Genomic DNA, 15,887 nt, shown 5'->3' on the forward strand with positions numbered 1-15,887 from the left:
TTGCTTGTAAAAGTTTAGGTATTAATTACTTTTAAGTGTTGGATGCATGAAAACAGAACATTATTTAAAATATTGTCATGTTAAATACTCAAATAGGTGACCAATGTAAAAATGTTCTATCTTACCTTGCCATTCACTTTCAGCAGCTTCTCCTGTATTGAAGATGAATAAATGTGTGTTAACTCACTGGAATTCTTCATTAATCATGTTTTGTTTCATAATAAGGTTTTATAAGTTACATTTTCTTTTGTGAATGTCAAACTTGGGCAACATGGCTATTAATAATAAAATTGTAACATTCATAACTGCTCTTTTATCTGGTGGTTTTGTTTAGTTGAGAAAGTTGTAGAGATTAAATACCTGAATTAATTACAGATGTTGAAGGTGGCCTTTACAAACACAGGTTCTCATTAACGAATATAACAATATTAATAGTATTAACAGAGTGGACAATATGTGTAGAGTCATGAGAGATGGGTTTTCCTAATACTCTGACAATGTTCTCAGAGGTGAGGAAGAATCAATCAAAGAAAATGTAATGAGTCATACGTTTTAGTTTAGTGACAACACACAGTCTCTGCAGTACAGTTGAAGATTCGCCCGGTCTTGACCTTTTAAATATCGAACCTTCAAGACTTTTTTATGGCTTCAAAGACTTCAGACATACAGATACAGAAAGGCAGACTGTCTCTGGTGCCTTTCAGTGTGTTTATCAATGAACCTCTACTTTACATTTTCAGCTCTGATTAGGAAGTTGTCATCTGATGTTGCCACTGTCAAGTAGGTGTGGAGCAGGTGGACCCAAACGCAAGAGACGGCAGGCAGGATACGATGTGGTATATTAAATGAAAAAATGCAAAAAGTCACTGGAGACACTGAGTCAGAGGAACATCGACCAGAAACACAGGAGACACTGAGACACAGGAACCAGGAACCAGGAACCAGGAACACTGACCATGACCACAGAACAAACGCAGAGAACTCGACAGAGACTGAACTGAAAACTGGACTATAAATACACAGGGCGTGATTGAAAACTGAACACAGGTGAGTAAAACAAAACACAGGTGAAACACGAGGCAATCAACAAAGGCCAGAAAACACAGGAAGTAAAGGTGACAAGACACAAGAAGAAAACATTTCAAAATAAAACAGGAACTAAAGTAATCGGACAACAGGTGACACAACACACTAGCAGACTGGGGGCTGATAAACTGGGGAATACACTAGGAGTAGGGTTGGGCTAACAAGGGTGATGCAAGGCAGGTGAGAGGAGGTGCACATGAACACAGGAGGAGTTAGGGAACACACAAGGGAACCAAATCCAGGAAACATAAATGCAACACAGAAAACTCAAGAGAACAAAACACAATGAGTCCATTCAGGATGTGACAGACACTAAACAGAAGAGATAAAGAAGTCCTATAATTTCATTTATCTTAGATTTGAGGGACACATCAGCAACATCACTAAAGTAGATTTCTTCCACCTCTGACACATCGTCCAAGTTCAACCATTTCTAACACAGTCAGATGCAGAGATTCTCATTCATTGTCATTCAGGTCTTGTATTCTGTACTATTAAAAAGATCCAACAAGTCCAAAATGCAGCTGCTACAATTCTTCTGATTCACTGGTTTACGGTTTCATTCAAGTCAAACTACAAACTGCTACCTATTACCTCCTGACCTGTCAAAACTTCTCAGACCTCACATTCCTCCACGTACACTCACATCACAGGATGCAGGTTATCTCATTATTCCAAAGATTACACCATTCAAATTTTAAGTAATAACTTATTGGGCGTTCTATGCTTTTATTGATTATTGATTAGTATCAGTGAAGAGATGACAGAAAATGAGGGACAGGGGGGGGGAAGAGATGGAGAACAACAATCAATAAAGGTCCCTAATCAAACATCAATCAGGGACGTTGTGGTTCATGGTCGACGCTTCACCTCTTAAATCCAATTTTTGTCACTCCTATAACTGAATAGTATCATGTATGTTTAATATAATGTATGTTGTTATTATTTTCTCTTTCTGTAATTGTCTTCTTTCTTTTTTGTGATTTGACACAAAAAATAAACTAATTATTGTCATATTTCCATTAAATATATTGAGAGTTTCCAGGTCCTGGGTGGATGTTTTATGGACCTCAGAAATTGTTGAGTTCAGTATTAAATGATAAAAGAATTGTCACAACCACAATACATCTGTCAGACAGTCAAACTTCTAGTTTACTGCAGTTATAATGATCTAAGAAAAAACATAGATGTTCTTACCCTTATCCAACCTTTCTAGGAACTCTGTGAAATAAATAAAGAATTGTCACAACCATGATGCATCTATCACACAGTGAATCCATATTAGAATTTTTTTAACTGCTGCTATTCAAACAAATGTTGCTCAGATATGTCTTTGTCAGTATTTAGTTGCAAATAAATCTATTTGTCAGAATACATCTTTTAATTTTATCTGTTAAAACTAACAGCAGTATGATTGATGTCTGTAAAACTTCATTTGTTTGTTAGGAAAACATCACATTACTAAATCAACAACAACTAACAATGTGTCCAATTTGAGACTTTTTTATTTAATTGACTTTTAAAATTCAGCGATTAAAAAAAAAAGTACATTGAATGCATTTGAAACACTGGTTTTTGCTTGTAAAAGTTTAGATATGAATTACTTTTAAGTGCTGGATGCATGAAAACAGAACATTATTTAAAACATTGTCATGTTAAATACTCTTAAATTATTAAAGACAAATAGGTGACCAATGTGAAAATGTTCTATCTTACTTTGCCATCTCCTTTCAGCAGCTTCTCCTGTATTGAAGATGAATAAGTGTGTGTTAACTCACTGGAATTCTTCATCAATCATGTTTTGTTTCATAATTAGGTTTTATAAGTTACATTTTCTTTTGTGAATGTCAAACTTGTGCAACATGGGTATTAATAATACATTTGTAACATTCATAACTGCTCTTTTATCTGGTGGTTTTGTTTAGTTGAGAAAGTTGTAGAGATTAAATACCTGAATTAATTACAGATGTTGAAGGTGGCCTTTACAAACACAGCTTCTCATTAACAAATATAACAATATTAATAGTATTAACAGAGTGGACAATATGTGTAGAGTCATGAGAGATGGGTTTTCCTAATACTCTGACAATGTTCTCAGAGGTGAGGAAGAATCAGCCAAAGAAAATGTAATGAGTCATACGTTTTAGTTTAGTGACAACACACAGTCTCTGCAGTACAGCTGAAGACTCGCCTGGTCTTGACCTTTTAAATATCGAACCTTCAAGGCTTTTTTATGGCTTCAAAGACTTCAGACATACAGATACAGAAAGGCAGACTGTCTCTGGTGCCTTTCAGTGTGTTTATCAATGAACCTCTACTTTACATTTTCAGCTCTGATTAGGAAGTTGTCTTCTGATGTTGCCACTAAGCAGAAGAGATAAAGAAGCCTGTAATTTCAATCGTAATTGTAATCGTCTTCCTGATTTGACACTAAAAAATCAACTAATTAGTGTCATATTTCCATTAAAATAGATTAAGAGTTTCCAGGTCCTGGGTGGATGTTTTATGGACCTCAGAAATTGTTGAGATCAGTTTTAAATGATAAAAGAATTGTCACAACCACAATACATCTGTCAGACAGTCAAACTTCTAGTTTACTGCAGTTATAACGGTTCAGGAAAAAAGAAGTTGTTCTTACCCTTTTTCCTCCATTCAAGATGCCCTGTGAAATAAATAAAGAATTGTTACAACCATGATGCATCTATCACACAGTGAATCCATATTAGAAGTTTTTTAACTGCTGCTATTCAAACAAATGTTGGTCAGATATGTCTTTGTCAGTATTATTTTGCAAAAAATCTGTTTGTCAAAATACATGTTTTAATTTTATCTGTTAAAACTAACAGCAGTATGATTGATGACTGTAAAACTTAATTTGTCTGTTAGGAAAACATCACATTACTAAATCAACAACAACTGACAATGTGTCCAATTTGACTTTTTAGGGCCTAAGCCCCAAAGGGGCGAAGACTCTATTGTATTTTGTGTGTTTCTTTCTTTCTTTCTTTATTATCTCACCACTTCAACCCTTAATTTGACATCCTAAACATGCTCAAAAACTCACCAAATTTGGCACGCACATCAGGTCTGGTAAAAAATTTGATAAAATGTAAAAATTATCCCCCAAAGTGCCAAAATGTGCTTCATAGCGCCTCCTATGTATCTAAAATGGCCGCCACAGCCCGTAGGAATGTCGTAGAGAGATTGAACCAAAACTCAATTATTTGTCTGGTCAAGACCTACAAATCATACACTGACACCCCTGACCTAAATCCAACAGGAAGTCCGCAATATGCCCATCAAAGTAAGACTTTGCGTCAATTTTGGACCCCCAAGAAACGCTATCACCTCCTAGGGTGTTAATGGTATCGACTTCAAAATTGAATACATGACTTATGACACTGTGCTGAACAAAAGTTGTTAAAAACTTTGTAATAACTTAAACGGTTTAGATTTTGTAAGCTCCGAAAGTTGGAGTGCCACATTCCACCTTACAATGTAAACTAATGGGGAGGCAATCTCTGGGGATGGACTTTGTGCCAAACTGAGGCATCTGACGTCTAAACTATAAGTCAGACCACTTCCAAACCTGTATCAATGGATTCGCAATGAAAATTCCTACTAAAATGTGATTTTGAATGTAAGATTTGGCCAAAGTCATGGGATTTATGAAGATATTTCCACTAGAAGACTGATCTGAAATCCTGCTCTCAATCTGACAGGGAGTAGGAGGGAAGAAAGGCGGGGGATGGGTGTGAAAGTTGAATGTAGCTCAGTTTTATAGGATATAGCAGAAAGGTCTATATACTTACAGTACATTATATACAAACTTTGTATGAAGTTTGGGGTTATTATCATTTATTTTACAATAATTGTAGGTCTTATATGTGTAATCAGTAGTCGTGATGACCTATGATGGGAGGGGAAAAAATGGAGTGAGGGTGACTGTTGATAAAGTGATAAAGTGCTGTATAAAAATAAAATCATAGCTAAATTTTGTAGCTCTGTACTGCAGTTTTTCCTTTATTAAGGCCCGAGCACCCAGCGGTTCGCTCACACTCTCCATTCAAATGTATGAGTATTTTTCTGTGTCCAGCTGCACTTACTTATTGTCTCTACACACCTGACAGTACACATTTCAATCAAATTTTGATCAGGTCATGTGGGTTAAAAGTCTACTTTTCTAAAAGTAGACTTGATGAAACTTAGGAAGTGAATTTCTTTTAGACACAAACTCATCAAGAATTTTCTGTTTATTAATTGAAATTCAAGTGAAATGGTCCAAAACTCGCATAATTTTGATGGCACAGTTGTTAGCAAGACAGACATGTCTCACCCTGCAGAAAATTGTCATCCTCACACCGTTGAGTTTTGATGTTTTGTCATGACACAGGAAGTTGCTATGAGTTCATTGTACATGCTCCAATCTGCATCAAACTTTACATGTTTGTAAAGTCAGACCTGTCAGCCCAGGTCTGACAACATCTACATGCTTGTGACAGAAGCCCTTGGACTGTGCCACACCCCAAACAGTAAAGGATAGAAAACACATGTAAATTCAAGATTTGTAGGTCAAAGTCTCGTGACTCATTTAAAGTTCAAATGAAGTTTGTATCTAAAACTATGTGGAAGCAGTAAATGTTCAAAAAGGTGTAGGTTCGCTCACACTCTCCATTCAAATATATGAGTACTTTTCTGTGTCCAGCTGCAGTTACTTATTGTCTCTCCACACCTGACAGTACACATTTCAATCAAACTTTGACCAGGTCATGTGGGTCAAAAGTCTTTACTTTTCTAAAAATAGACTTGATGAAAATTAGGAAGTGAATTTCTTTTAGACACAAACTCATCAACAGTTTTCAAATTATTAATTGAAATTACAGTGAAAGGGCCCAAAACATAATTTTTTTGACACAGGGGTGAGCAAGACAGACATGTCTCATCCTGCAGAAAATTGTCATCCTCACACCGTTGAGATTTGATGTTTCGCCATGACAGAGGAAATTGCTATAACTTGATTGTACATACTCCAGTCTGCACCAAACTTCACGTTTGTAAAGTCAGACCTGTCAGCCCAGGTCTGGAGACATCTACATGCCCGTGACAGAAGCCCTTGGACTGCACCGCGCCCCAATGTGCTCAAGGGTGTGAAGGCCCATTCAACGCTGCTTACAACTTTAATTATTGTCTCTTTCTGTAATTGTCTTTGTTCTTGTTTTGTGATTTGACACTAAAAAATCAACTAATTAGTGTCATATTTCCATTAAATAGATTAAGAGTTTTCAGGTCCTGGGTGGATGTTTTATGGACCTCAGAAATTGTTGAGATCAGTATTAAATGATAAAAGAATTGTCACAACCACAATACATCTGTCAGACAGTGAAACCTCTACTTTACTGCAGTTCTAATGGTCTAAGAAAAAACATAGTTGTTCTTACCTTTATCCAACCTTTCTAGGAACTCTGTGAAATAAATAAAGAATTGTCATTGTAAAACATTGTCATGTTAAATACTCTTAAATTATTAAAGACAAATAGGTGACCAAAGTCAAAATGTTCTATCTTACCTTTCCTTCTCCTTTCAGCAGCTTCTCCTGTATTGAAGATGAATAAGTGTGTGTTAACTCACTGGAATTCTTCATTAATCATGTTTTCTTTCATAAGTTTCATCATAAGTTACATTTTCTTTTGTGAATGTAAAACTTGTGTAACATGGGTATTAAAAATACATTTGTAACATTCACAACTGCTCTTTTATCTGGTGGTGGATAAAGAAGCCTGTAATTTCATTTACATTCAGAGAGAGATGGAGAACAACAATCAATAAAGGTCCCTAATCGAACGTGAGCCAGGGACGTTGTGGTTCATGGTCGACGTTTCACCTCTCAAATCCAATTTTTGCCACTCCTATAACTGAATAGTATCATGTATGTTTAATATAATGTATGTTGTTATTATTTTCTCTCGAACCTTCAAGGCTTTGTTATGGCTTCAAAGACTTCAGACATACAGATACAAAAAGGCAGACTGTCTCTGGTGCCTTTCAGTGTGTTTATCAATGAACCTCTACTTTACATTTTCAGCTCTGATTAAGAAGTTGTCTTCTGATGTTGCCACTAAGCAGAAGAGATAAAGAAGCCCTGTAATTTCATTTACATTTAGAGAGAGATGGAGAACAACAATCAATAATGGTTGACGTTTCACCTCTTAAATCCAATTTTTGCCACTCCTATGACTGAATAGTATCATGTATGTTTAATATAACGTATGTTGTTATTATTTTCTCTTTCTGTAATCGTCTTCCTGATTTGACACTAAAAAATCAACTAATTATTGTCATATTTCCATTAAATAGATTGAGAGTTTCCAGGTCCTGGGTGGATGTTTTATGGACCTCAGAAATTGTTGAGATCAGAATTGTCACAACCACAATACATCTGTCAGACAGTGAAACTTCTACTTTACTGCAGTTATAACGGTTCAAGAAAAAAAAATTATTCTTACCCTCTCTCCTCCATTCAGGATGCTCTGTGAAATAAACAAAGAATTGTCACAATTATGATGCATCTATCACACAGTGAATCCATATTAGAAGTTTTTTAACTGCTGCTATTCAAACAAATGTTGGTCAGATATGTCTTTGTCAGTATTTAGTTGCAAATAAATCTATTTGTCAGAATACTTGTTTTAATTTTATCTGTTAAAACTAACAGCAGCATGACTGATGACTGTAAAACTTCATTTGTCTGTTAAGAAAACATCACATTACTAAATCAACAACAAATTATGTATCCAATTTGACTTTTTTTTTCAATTGATGTGGAAAAGTTTGATGCATCCCTTAGTGATCTATGAAATTGAAAAATCACAAAAAACACACACATGCGTGTGATTTATAAGAAAATCTAAAAGTTTTAATCCAGTTTTTTGTTGTTGTTTTGTTGTTTGTCCCTCTTGTCTTGTCCTGTGTCATGTGTCTTCATGTTAATCACTCATTTTGCACAAACAATTTTTTGAAAACCCCAAAAAACAGCTTCTCTTCTGGAAAAAAAAGGTTATGTTTTGTCAAATTTTATGTATTTATTGGTATTATTAGTTACATGATCTATCTATATTGTTACTGACTTATAATTTGACTGTGGAACTGCTATGTGTGTGTAAAAAAATATGTCTTTCATTCCCCTGCTCTGCTTTATAAATAGAAAATAATAATCTGTCACAGTGCAAGAGGAGATAAAGAAGTCCTGTAATTTCATTTATCTTAGATTCAAGGGACACATCAGCAACATCACTAAAGTAGTTTTCTTCCACCTCTGACTCATCATTCACTGGTTTACGGTTTCATTCAAGTCAGACTACAAACTGCTACCTATTACCTCCTGACCTGTCAAAACTTCTCAGACCTCACATTCCCCCACGTACACTCACATCACAGGATGCAGGTTATCTCATTATTCTAAAGATTACACCATTCAAATTTTAAGAAAAAACTTATTGGGCGTTCTATGCTTTTATTGATTATTGATTAGTATCAGTGAAGAGATGACAGAAAATGAGGGACGGGGGGAGAGAAAGATGGAGAACAACAATCAATAAAGGTCCCTAATCAAACATGAATCAGGGACGTTGTGGTTCATGGTCGACGCTTCACCTCTTAAATCCAATTTTTGCCACTCCGTTAACTGAATAGTATCATGTATGTTTAATATAATGTATGTTGTTATTATTTTCTCTTTCTGGAATTGTCTTCTTTCTTTTTTTGTGATGTAACACTAGAAAATAAACTAATTATTGTCATATTTCCATTAAATAGATTGAGAGTTTCCAGGTCCTGGGTGGATGTTTTATGGACCTCAGAAATAGTTGAGATCAGTATTAAATAATAAAAGAATTGTCACAACCACAATACATCTGTCAGACAGTCAAACGTCTAGTTTACTGCAGTTATAACGGTTCAAGAAAAAAAATAGTTGTTCTTACCCGTATCCAACCTTTCTAGGAGCTCTGTGAAATCAATAAAAAATTGTCACAACCATGATGCATCTATCACACAGTGAATCCATATTAGAAGTTCTTTAACTGCTGCTATTCAAACAAATGTTGGTCAGATGTCTTTGTCAGTATTTAGTTGAAAATAAATCTATTTGTCAGAATACATGTTTTAATTTTATCTGTTAAAACTAACAGCAGTATGATTGATGACTGTAAAACTTCATTTGTCTGTTAGGAAAACATCACATTACGAAATCAACAACAACTAATAATGTGTCCAATTTAAGACTTTTTATTTCACTGATTTTTAAAATTCAGCAATTTAACAAAAAAAAGTACACTGAATGCATTTGAAACACTGGTTTTTGCTTGCAAAAGTTTAGGTATTAATTACTTTTAAGGGCTGGATGCAGGAAAACTGAACATTATTTAAAATATTGCCATGTTAAATACTCTAAAGTTATTAAAGACAAATAGGTGACCAATGTCAAAATGTTCTATCTTACCTTGCCAGTTCCTTTCAGCAGCTTCTCCTGTATTAAAGATGAATAAGTGTGTGTTAACTCACTGGAATTCTTCATTAACCATGTTTTGTTTCATAATTAGGTTTTATAAGTTACATTTTCTTTTGTGAATGTCAAACTTGTGCAACATGGGTATTAATAATACATTTGTAACATTCATAACTGCTCTTTTATCTGGTGGTTTTGTTTAGTTGAGAAAGTTGTAGAGATTAAATACCTGAATTAATTACAGATGTTTAAGGTGGCCTTTACAAACACAGCTTCTCATTAACAAATAGAACAATATTAATAGTATTAACAGAGTGGACAATATGTGTAGAGTCATGAGAGATGGCTTTTCCTAATACTCTGACAATGTTCTCAGAGGTGAGGAAGAAGCCAAAGAAAATGTAATGAGTCATACGTTTTAGCTTAGTGACAACACACAGTCTCTGCAGTACAGTTGAAGATTCGCCTGGTCTTGACCTTTTAAATATCAAACCTTCAAGACTTTTTTATGGCTTCAAAGACTTCAGACATACAGATACAAAAAGGCAGACTGTCTCTGGTGCCTTTCAGTGTGTTTATCAATGAACCTCTACTTTACATTTTCAGCTCTGATTAGGAAGTTGTCTTCTGATGTTGCCACTAAGCAGAAGAGATGAAGAAGTCTGTAATTTCATTTACATTTAGAGAGAGATGGAGAACAACAATCAATAAAGGTCCCTAATCAAACATGAATCAGGGACGTTGTGGTTCATGGTCGACGCTTCACCTCTTAACTCCAATTTTTGCCACTCCTATAACTGAATAGTATCATGTATGTTTAATATAATGTATGTTGTTATTATTTTGTCTTTCTGTAATTATCCTCTTTCTTGTTTTGTGATTTGACACTAAAAAATCAACTAATTATTGTCATATTTCCATTAAATAGATTGAGAGTTTCCAGGTCCTGGGTGGATGTTTTATGGACCTCAGAAATTGTTGAGATCAGTATTAAATGATAAAAGAATTGTCACAATCACAATACATCTGTCAGACAGTGAAACTTCTAGTTTACTGCAGTTATAACGGTTCAAGAAAAAAAAAATAGTTGTGCTTACCCTTTCTCTTCTTTTTTACATAGTCTGTGAAATGAACAAAGAATTGTCACAACCATGATGCATCTATCACACAGTGAATCCATATTAGAAGTTTTTTAACTGCTGCTATTCAAACAAATGTTGGTCAGATATGTCTTTGTCAGTATTTAGTTGCAAATAAATCTATTTGTCAGAATACATGTTTTAACTTTATCTGTTAAAACTAACAGCAGTATGATTGATGACTGTAAAACTTAATTTGTCTGTTAGGAAAACATCACATTATGAAATCAACAACAACTGACAATGTGTCCAATTTCACTTTTTCATATAGTCGATTTTTTTAAATTCAGCAATAAAAAAAAAGTACATTGAATACATTTGAAACACTGGTTTTTGCTTGTAAAAGTTTAGACATTAATTACTTTTAAGGGCTGGATGCATGAATATAGAACATTATTTAAAATATTGTCATGTTAAATACTCTAAAATTATTAAAGACAAATAGGTGACCAATGTCAAAATGTTCTATCTTACCTTGCCATCTCCTTTCAGCAGCTTCTCCTGTATTGAAGATGAATAAGTGTGTGTTAACTCACTGGAATTCTTCATTAATCATGTTTTGTTTCATAATTAGGTTTTATAAGTTTTTCTTTTGTGAATGTCAAACTTGTGCAACATGGGTATTAATAATACATTTGTAACATTCATAACTGCTCTTTTATCTGGTGGTTTTGTTTAGTTGAGAAAGTTGTAGAGATCAAATACCTGAATTAATTACAGATGTTGAAGGTGGCCTTTACAAACACAGGTTCTCATCAACAAATATAACAATATTAATAGTATTAACAGAGTGGACAATATGTGTAGAGTCATGAGAGATGGCTTTTCCTAATACTCTGACAATGTTGTCAGAGGTGAGGAAGAATCAGCCAAAGAAAATGTAATGAGTCATACGTTTTAGTTTAGTGACAACACACAGTCTCTGCAGTACAGCTGAAGACTCGCCTGGTCTTGACCTTTTAAATATCGAACCTTCAAGGCTTTTTTATGGCTTCAAAGACTTCAGACATACAGATACAGAAAGGCAGACTGTCTCTGGTGCCTTTCAGTGTGTTTATCAATGAACCTCTACTTTACATTTTCAGCACTGATTAGGAAGTTGTCTTCTGATGTTGCCACTAAGCAGAAGAGATAAAGAAGCCCTGTAATTTCATTTACATTTAGAGAGAGATGGAGAACAACAATCAATAAAGTTCCCTAATCAAACATGAATCAGGGACGTTGTGGTTCATGGTCGACGCTTCACCTCTCAAATCCAATTTTTGCCACTCCTATAACTGAATAGTATCATGTATGTTTAATATAATGTATGTTGTTATTATTTTCTCTTTCTGTAATTGTCTTCTTTCATTTTTTGTGATTTGACACTAAAAAATCAACTAATTATTGTCATATTTCCATTAAATAGATTGAGAGTTTCCAGGTCCTGGGTGGATGTTTTATGGACCTCAGAAATTGTTGAGATCAGTATTAAATGATAAAAGAATTGTCACAACCACAATACATCTGTCAGACAGTGAAACTTCTACTTTACTGTAGTTACAACGGTTCAAAAAGAAAATTAGTTGTTCTTACCCATATCGTACCTTTTTAGATACACTGTGAAATAAATAAAGAATTGTCACAACCATGATGCATCTATCACACAGTGAATCCATATTAGAAGTTTTTTAACTGCTGCTGTTCAAACAAATGTTGGTCAGATATGTCTTTGTCAGTATTTAGTTGCAAATAAATCTATTTGTCAGAATACATCTTTTAATTTTATCTGTTAAAACTAACAGCAGTATGATTGATGACTGTAAAACTTAATTTGTTTGCCAGGAAAACATCACATTACTAAATCAACAACTAACAAACTGTCCAATTTGAGACTTTTTTTCTCAGTTGATTTTTTAAATTCAGCAATTAAAACAAAAATGTACAATGAATGCATTTGAAACACTGGTTTTTACTTCTAAAGGTTTATGTATTAATTACTTTTAAGGGCTGGATGCATGAAAACTGAACATTATTTAAAATATTTTCATGTTAAATATTTTTAATTATTAAAGACAAATAGGTGACCAATGTGAAAATGTTCTATCTTACCTTGCCATGTCCTTTCAGTAGCTTCTCCTGTATTGAAGATGAATAAGTGTGTGTTAACTCACTGGAATTCTTCATTAATCATGTTTTGTTTCATAATTAGGTTTTATAAGTTACATTTGCTTTTGTGAATGTCAAACTTGTGCCACATGGGTATTAATAATACATTTGTAACATTCATAACTGCTCTTTTATCTGGTGGTTTTGTTTAGTTGAGAAAGTTGTAGAGATTAAATACCTGAATTAATTACAGATGTTGAAGGTGGCCTTTACAAACACAGCTTCTCATTAACAAATATAACAATATTAATAGTATTAACAGAGTGGACAATATGTGTAGAGTCATGAGAGATGGGTTTTCCTAATACTCTGACAATGTTGTCAGAGGTGAGGAAGAATCAGCCAAAAAAAATGTAATGAGTCATACGTTTTAGTTTAGTGACAACACACAGTCTCTGCAGTACAGCTGAAGACTCGCCTGGTCTTGACCTTTTAAATATCGAACCTTCAAGGCTTTTTTATGGCTTCAAAGACTTCAGACATACAGATACAGAAAGGCAGACTGTCTCTGGTGCCTTTCAGTGTGTTTATCAATGAACCTCTACTTTACATTTTCAGCTCTGATTAGGAAGTTGTCTTCTGATGTTGCCACAAAGCAGAAGAGATAAAAAAGCCCTATCATTTCATTTATCTTAGATTTGAGGGACACATCAGCAACATCACTAAAGTAGATTTCTTCCACCTCTGCCACATCACCCAAGTTCACCCATTTCTAACACAGTCAGATGCAGAAATTCTCATTCATGGTCATTCAGGTCTTGTGTTCTGTACTTGTAGTGACTTGATTTTGACAAACAAAAAAAACCTAAGCCACAGTGAGGGGCTGTTAATGAGATATGTAATTTACGTGTCATCATGCGGCGGCTCCATGTAGTAAATCAAACATCTGCGGACTTGTGCTTAAGATGTATTTATTTACCACCGTGTACCAATCAAGCCTTTGCTATACACACACTTACACCTATAACTTGCATGAAAACAAACAAAAAGGCTTAAAGATTAGCCTCTAAACGGCGGTCAAAAAACTGTGTGCTTCTTCCGGTACGCAGCACACCTGAGGAGTAATTGCCTCTTCTTCTACATATGCATTTCCATATGCTGCTGTCCAATACCCCACCCACTGTGGCAACCAGAGAATGACCTTAACACACACATGAAGTAATGAATTATTAAATAGATCCAACAAGTCCAAAATGTAGCTGCTACAATTCTTCTGATTCACTGGTTTACAGTCTCATTCAAGTCAGACTACAAACTGCTACCTATTACCTCCTGACCTGTCAAAACTTCTCAGACCTCACATTCCCCCACGAACACTCACATCACAGGATGCAGGTTATCTCATTATTCCAAAGATTACACAATTCAGATTTTATTCAAGAAATACATTTTTGGCATTCTATGATTTTACTGATTATTATCAGTGAGGAGATGACAGAAAATGAGAGACAAGGGGAGAGAGAGATGGGGAACAACAACAATAAAGGTCCCTAATCAAACATGAATCAGGGACGTTGTGGTTCATGGTCGACGCTTCACCTCTTAAATCCAATTTTTGTCACTCCTATAACTGAATAGTATCATGTATGTTTAATATAATGTATGTTATTATTATTTTCTCTTTCTGTAATTGTCTTCTTTCTTTTTTGTGATTTGACACTAAAAAATCAACTAATTATTGTCATATTTCCATTAAATAGATTGAGAGTTTCCAGGTCCTGGGTGGATGTTTTATGGACCTCTGAAATTGTTGAGATCAGTATTAAATGATAAAAGAATTGTCACAACCACAATACATCTGTCAGACAGTCAAACTTCTAGTTTACTGCAGTTATAACGGTTCAAGAAAAAAAAAGTTGTTCTTACCCTTATCCAACCATCTACGATACTCTGTGAAATGATAAAAGAATTGTCACAACCACAATACATCTGTCAGACAGTGAAACTTGTGGTTTATTGCAGTTATAACAGTTCAAGAAAAAAAATAGTTGTTCTTACCCTGTCTCCTCCATTCAAGATACTCTGAAGTAAATAAAGAATTGTTACAACCATGATGCATCTATCACACAGTGAATCCATATTAGAAGTTTTTTAACTGCTGCTATTCAAACAAATGTTGGTCAGATATGCCTTTGTCAGTATTTAGTTGCAAATAAATCTATTTGTCAGAATACATGTTTTAATTTTATCTGTTAAAACTAACAGCAGTATGATTGATGACTGTAAAACGTCATTTGTCTGTTAGGAAAACATCACATTACTAAATCAACAACAACTAACAATGTGTCCAATTTGAGACTTTTTTATTTAATTGACTTTTAAAATTCAGCGATTAAAAAAAAAAGTACATTGAATGCATTTGAAACACTGTTTTTTGCTTGTAAAAGTTTAGATATTAATTCATTTTAAGTGCTGGATGCATGAAAACAGAACATTATTTAAAACACTGTCATGTTAAATACTCTAAAATTATTAAAGACAAATGGGTGACCAATGTGAAAATGTTCTATCTTACCTTGCCATTTGCTTTCAGCAGCTTCTCCTGTATTGAAGATGAATAAGTGTGTGTTAACTCACTGGAATTCTTCATTAATCATGTTTTGTTTCATAATAAGGTTTTATAAGTTACAATTTTTTGTAAACGTCAAACTTGTACAACATGCGTATTAATAATAAATTAGTAACATTCATAACTGCTCTTTTATCTGGTGGTTTTGTTAAGTTGAGAAAGTTGTAGAGATTAAATACCTGAATTAATTACAGATGTTGAAGGTGGCCTTTACAAACACAGCTTCTCATTAACAAATATAACAATATTAAAGTATTAACAGAGTGGACAATATGTGTAGAGTCATGAGAGATGGGTTTTCCTAATACTCTGACAATGTTCTCAGAGGTGAGGAAGAATCAGCCAAAGAAAATGTAATGAGTCATACGTTTTAGTTTAGTGACAACACACAGTCTCTGCAGTACAGCTGAAGACTCGCCTGGTCTTGACCTTTTAAATATCG

General features: G+C 34.3%; 1 protein-coding gene and 1 long non-coding RNA gene across 3 annotated transcripts in view; one reads left to right on the forward strand and one right to left on the reverse strand.

Moving 5' to 3' along the window:
- LOC122976553 (titin-like) overlaps positions 1–15,887 on the reverse strand; it is a 326,074-nt gene that overhangs the window by 264,095 nt on the left and 46,092 nt on the right. Inside the window, exons 26-31 of one of the 2 annotated variants that reach the window (XM_044345108.1) lie at positions 14,875–14,898; positions 11,203–11,229; positions 9,066–9,089; positions 6,653–6,679; positions 6,525–6,548; positions 2,803–2,829 (exon numbers count right to left, since the gene is read on the reverse strand). The exons of the other annotated variant lie outside the window; for it this stretch is intronic. Coding sequence (XP_044201043.1) covers positions 2,803–2,829; positions 6,525–6,548; positions 6,653–6,679; positions 9,066–9,089; positions 11,203–11,229; positions 14,875–14,898 — 153 coding nt within the window. The remainder of the gene's footprint in view (positions 1–2,802; positions 2,830–6,524; positions 6,549–6,652; positions 6,680–9,065; positions 9,090–11,202; positions 11,230–14,874; positions 14,899–15,887) is intronic. 2 annotated transcript variants of the gene reach the window in all.
- On the forward strand, positions 139–3,347 carry LOC122976567. The gene is made up of 2 exons (XR_006400965.1): positions 139–212; positions 2,903–3,347. It is a non-coding gene; the product is annotated as an uncharacterized LOC122976567 (long non-coding RNA).

The sequence above is a fragment of the Thunnus albacares genome, chromosome 24 (assembly GCF_914725855.1).
Source record: "Thunnus albacares chromosome 24, fThuAlb1.1, whole genome shotgun sequence".
Taxonomy (NCBI): domain Eukaryota; kingdom Metazoa; phylum Chordata; class Actinopteri; order Scombriformes; family Scombridae; genus Thunnus; species Thunnus albacares.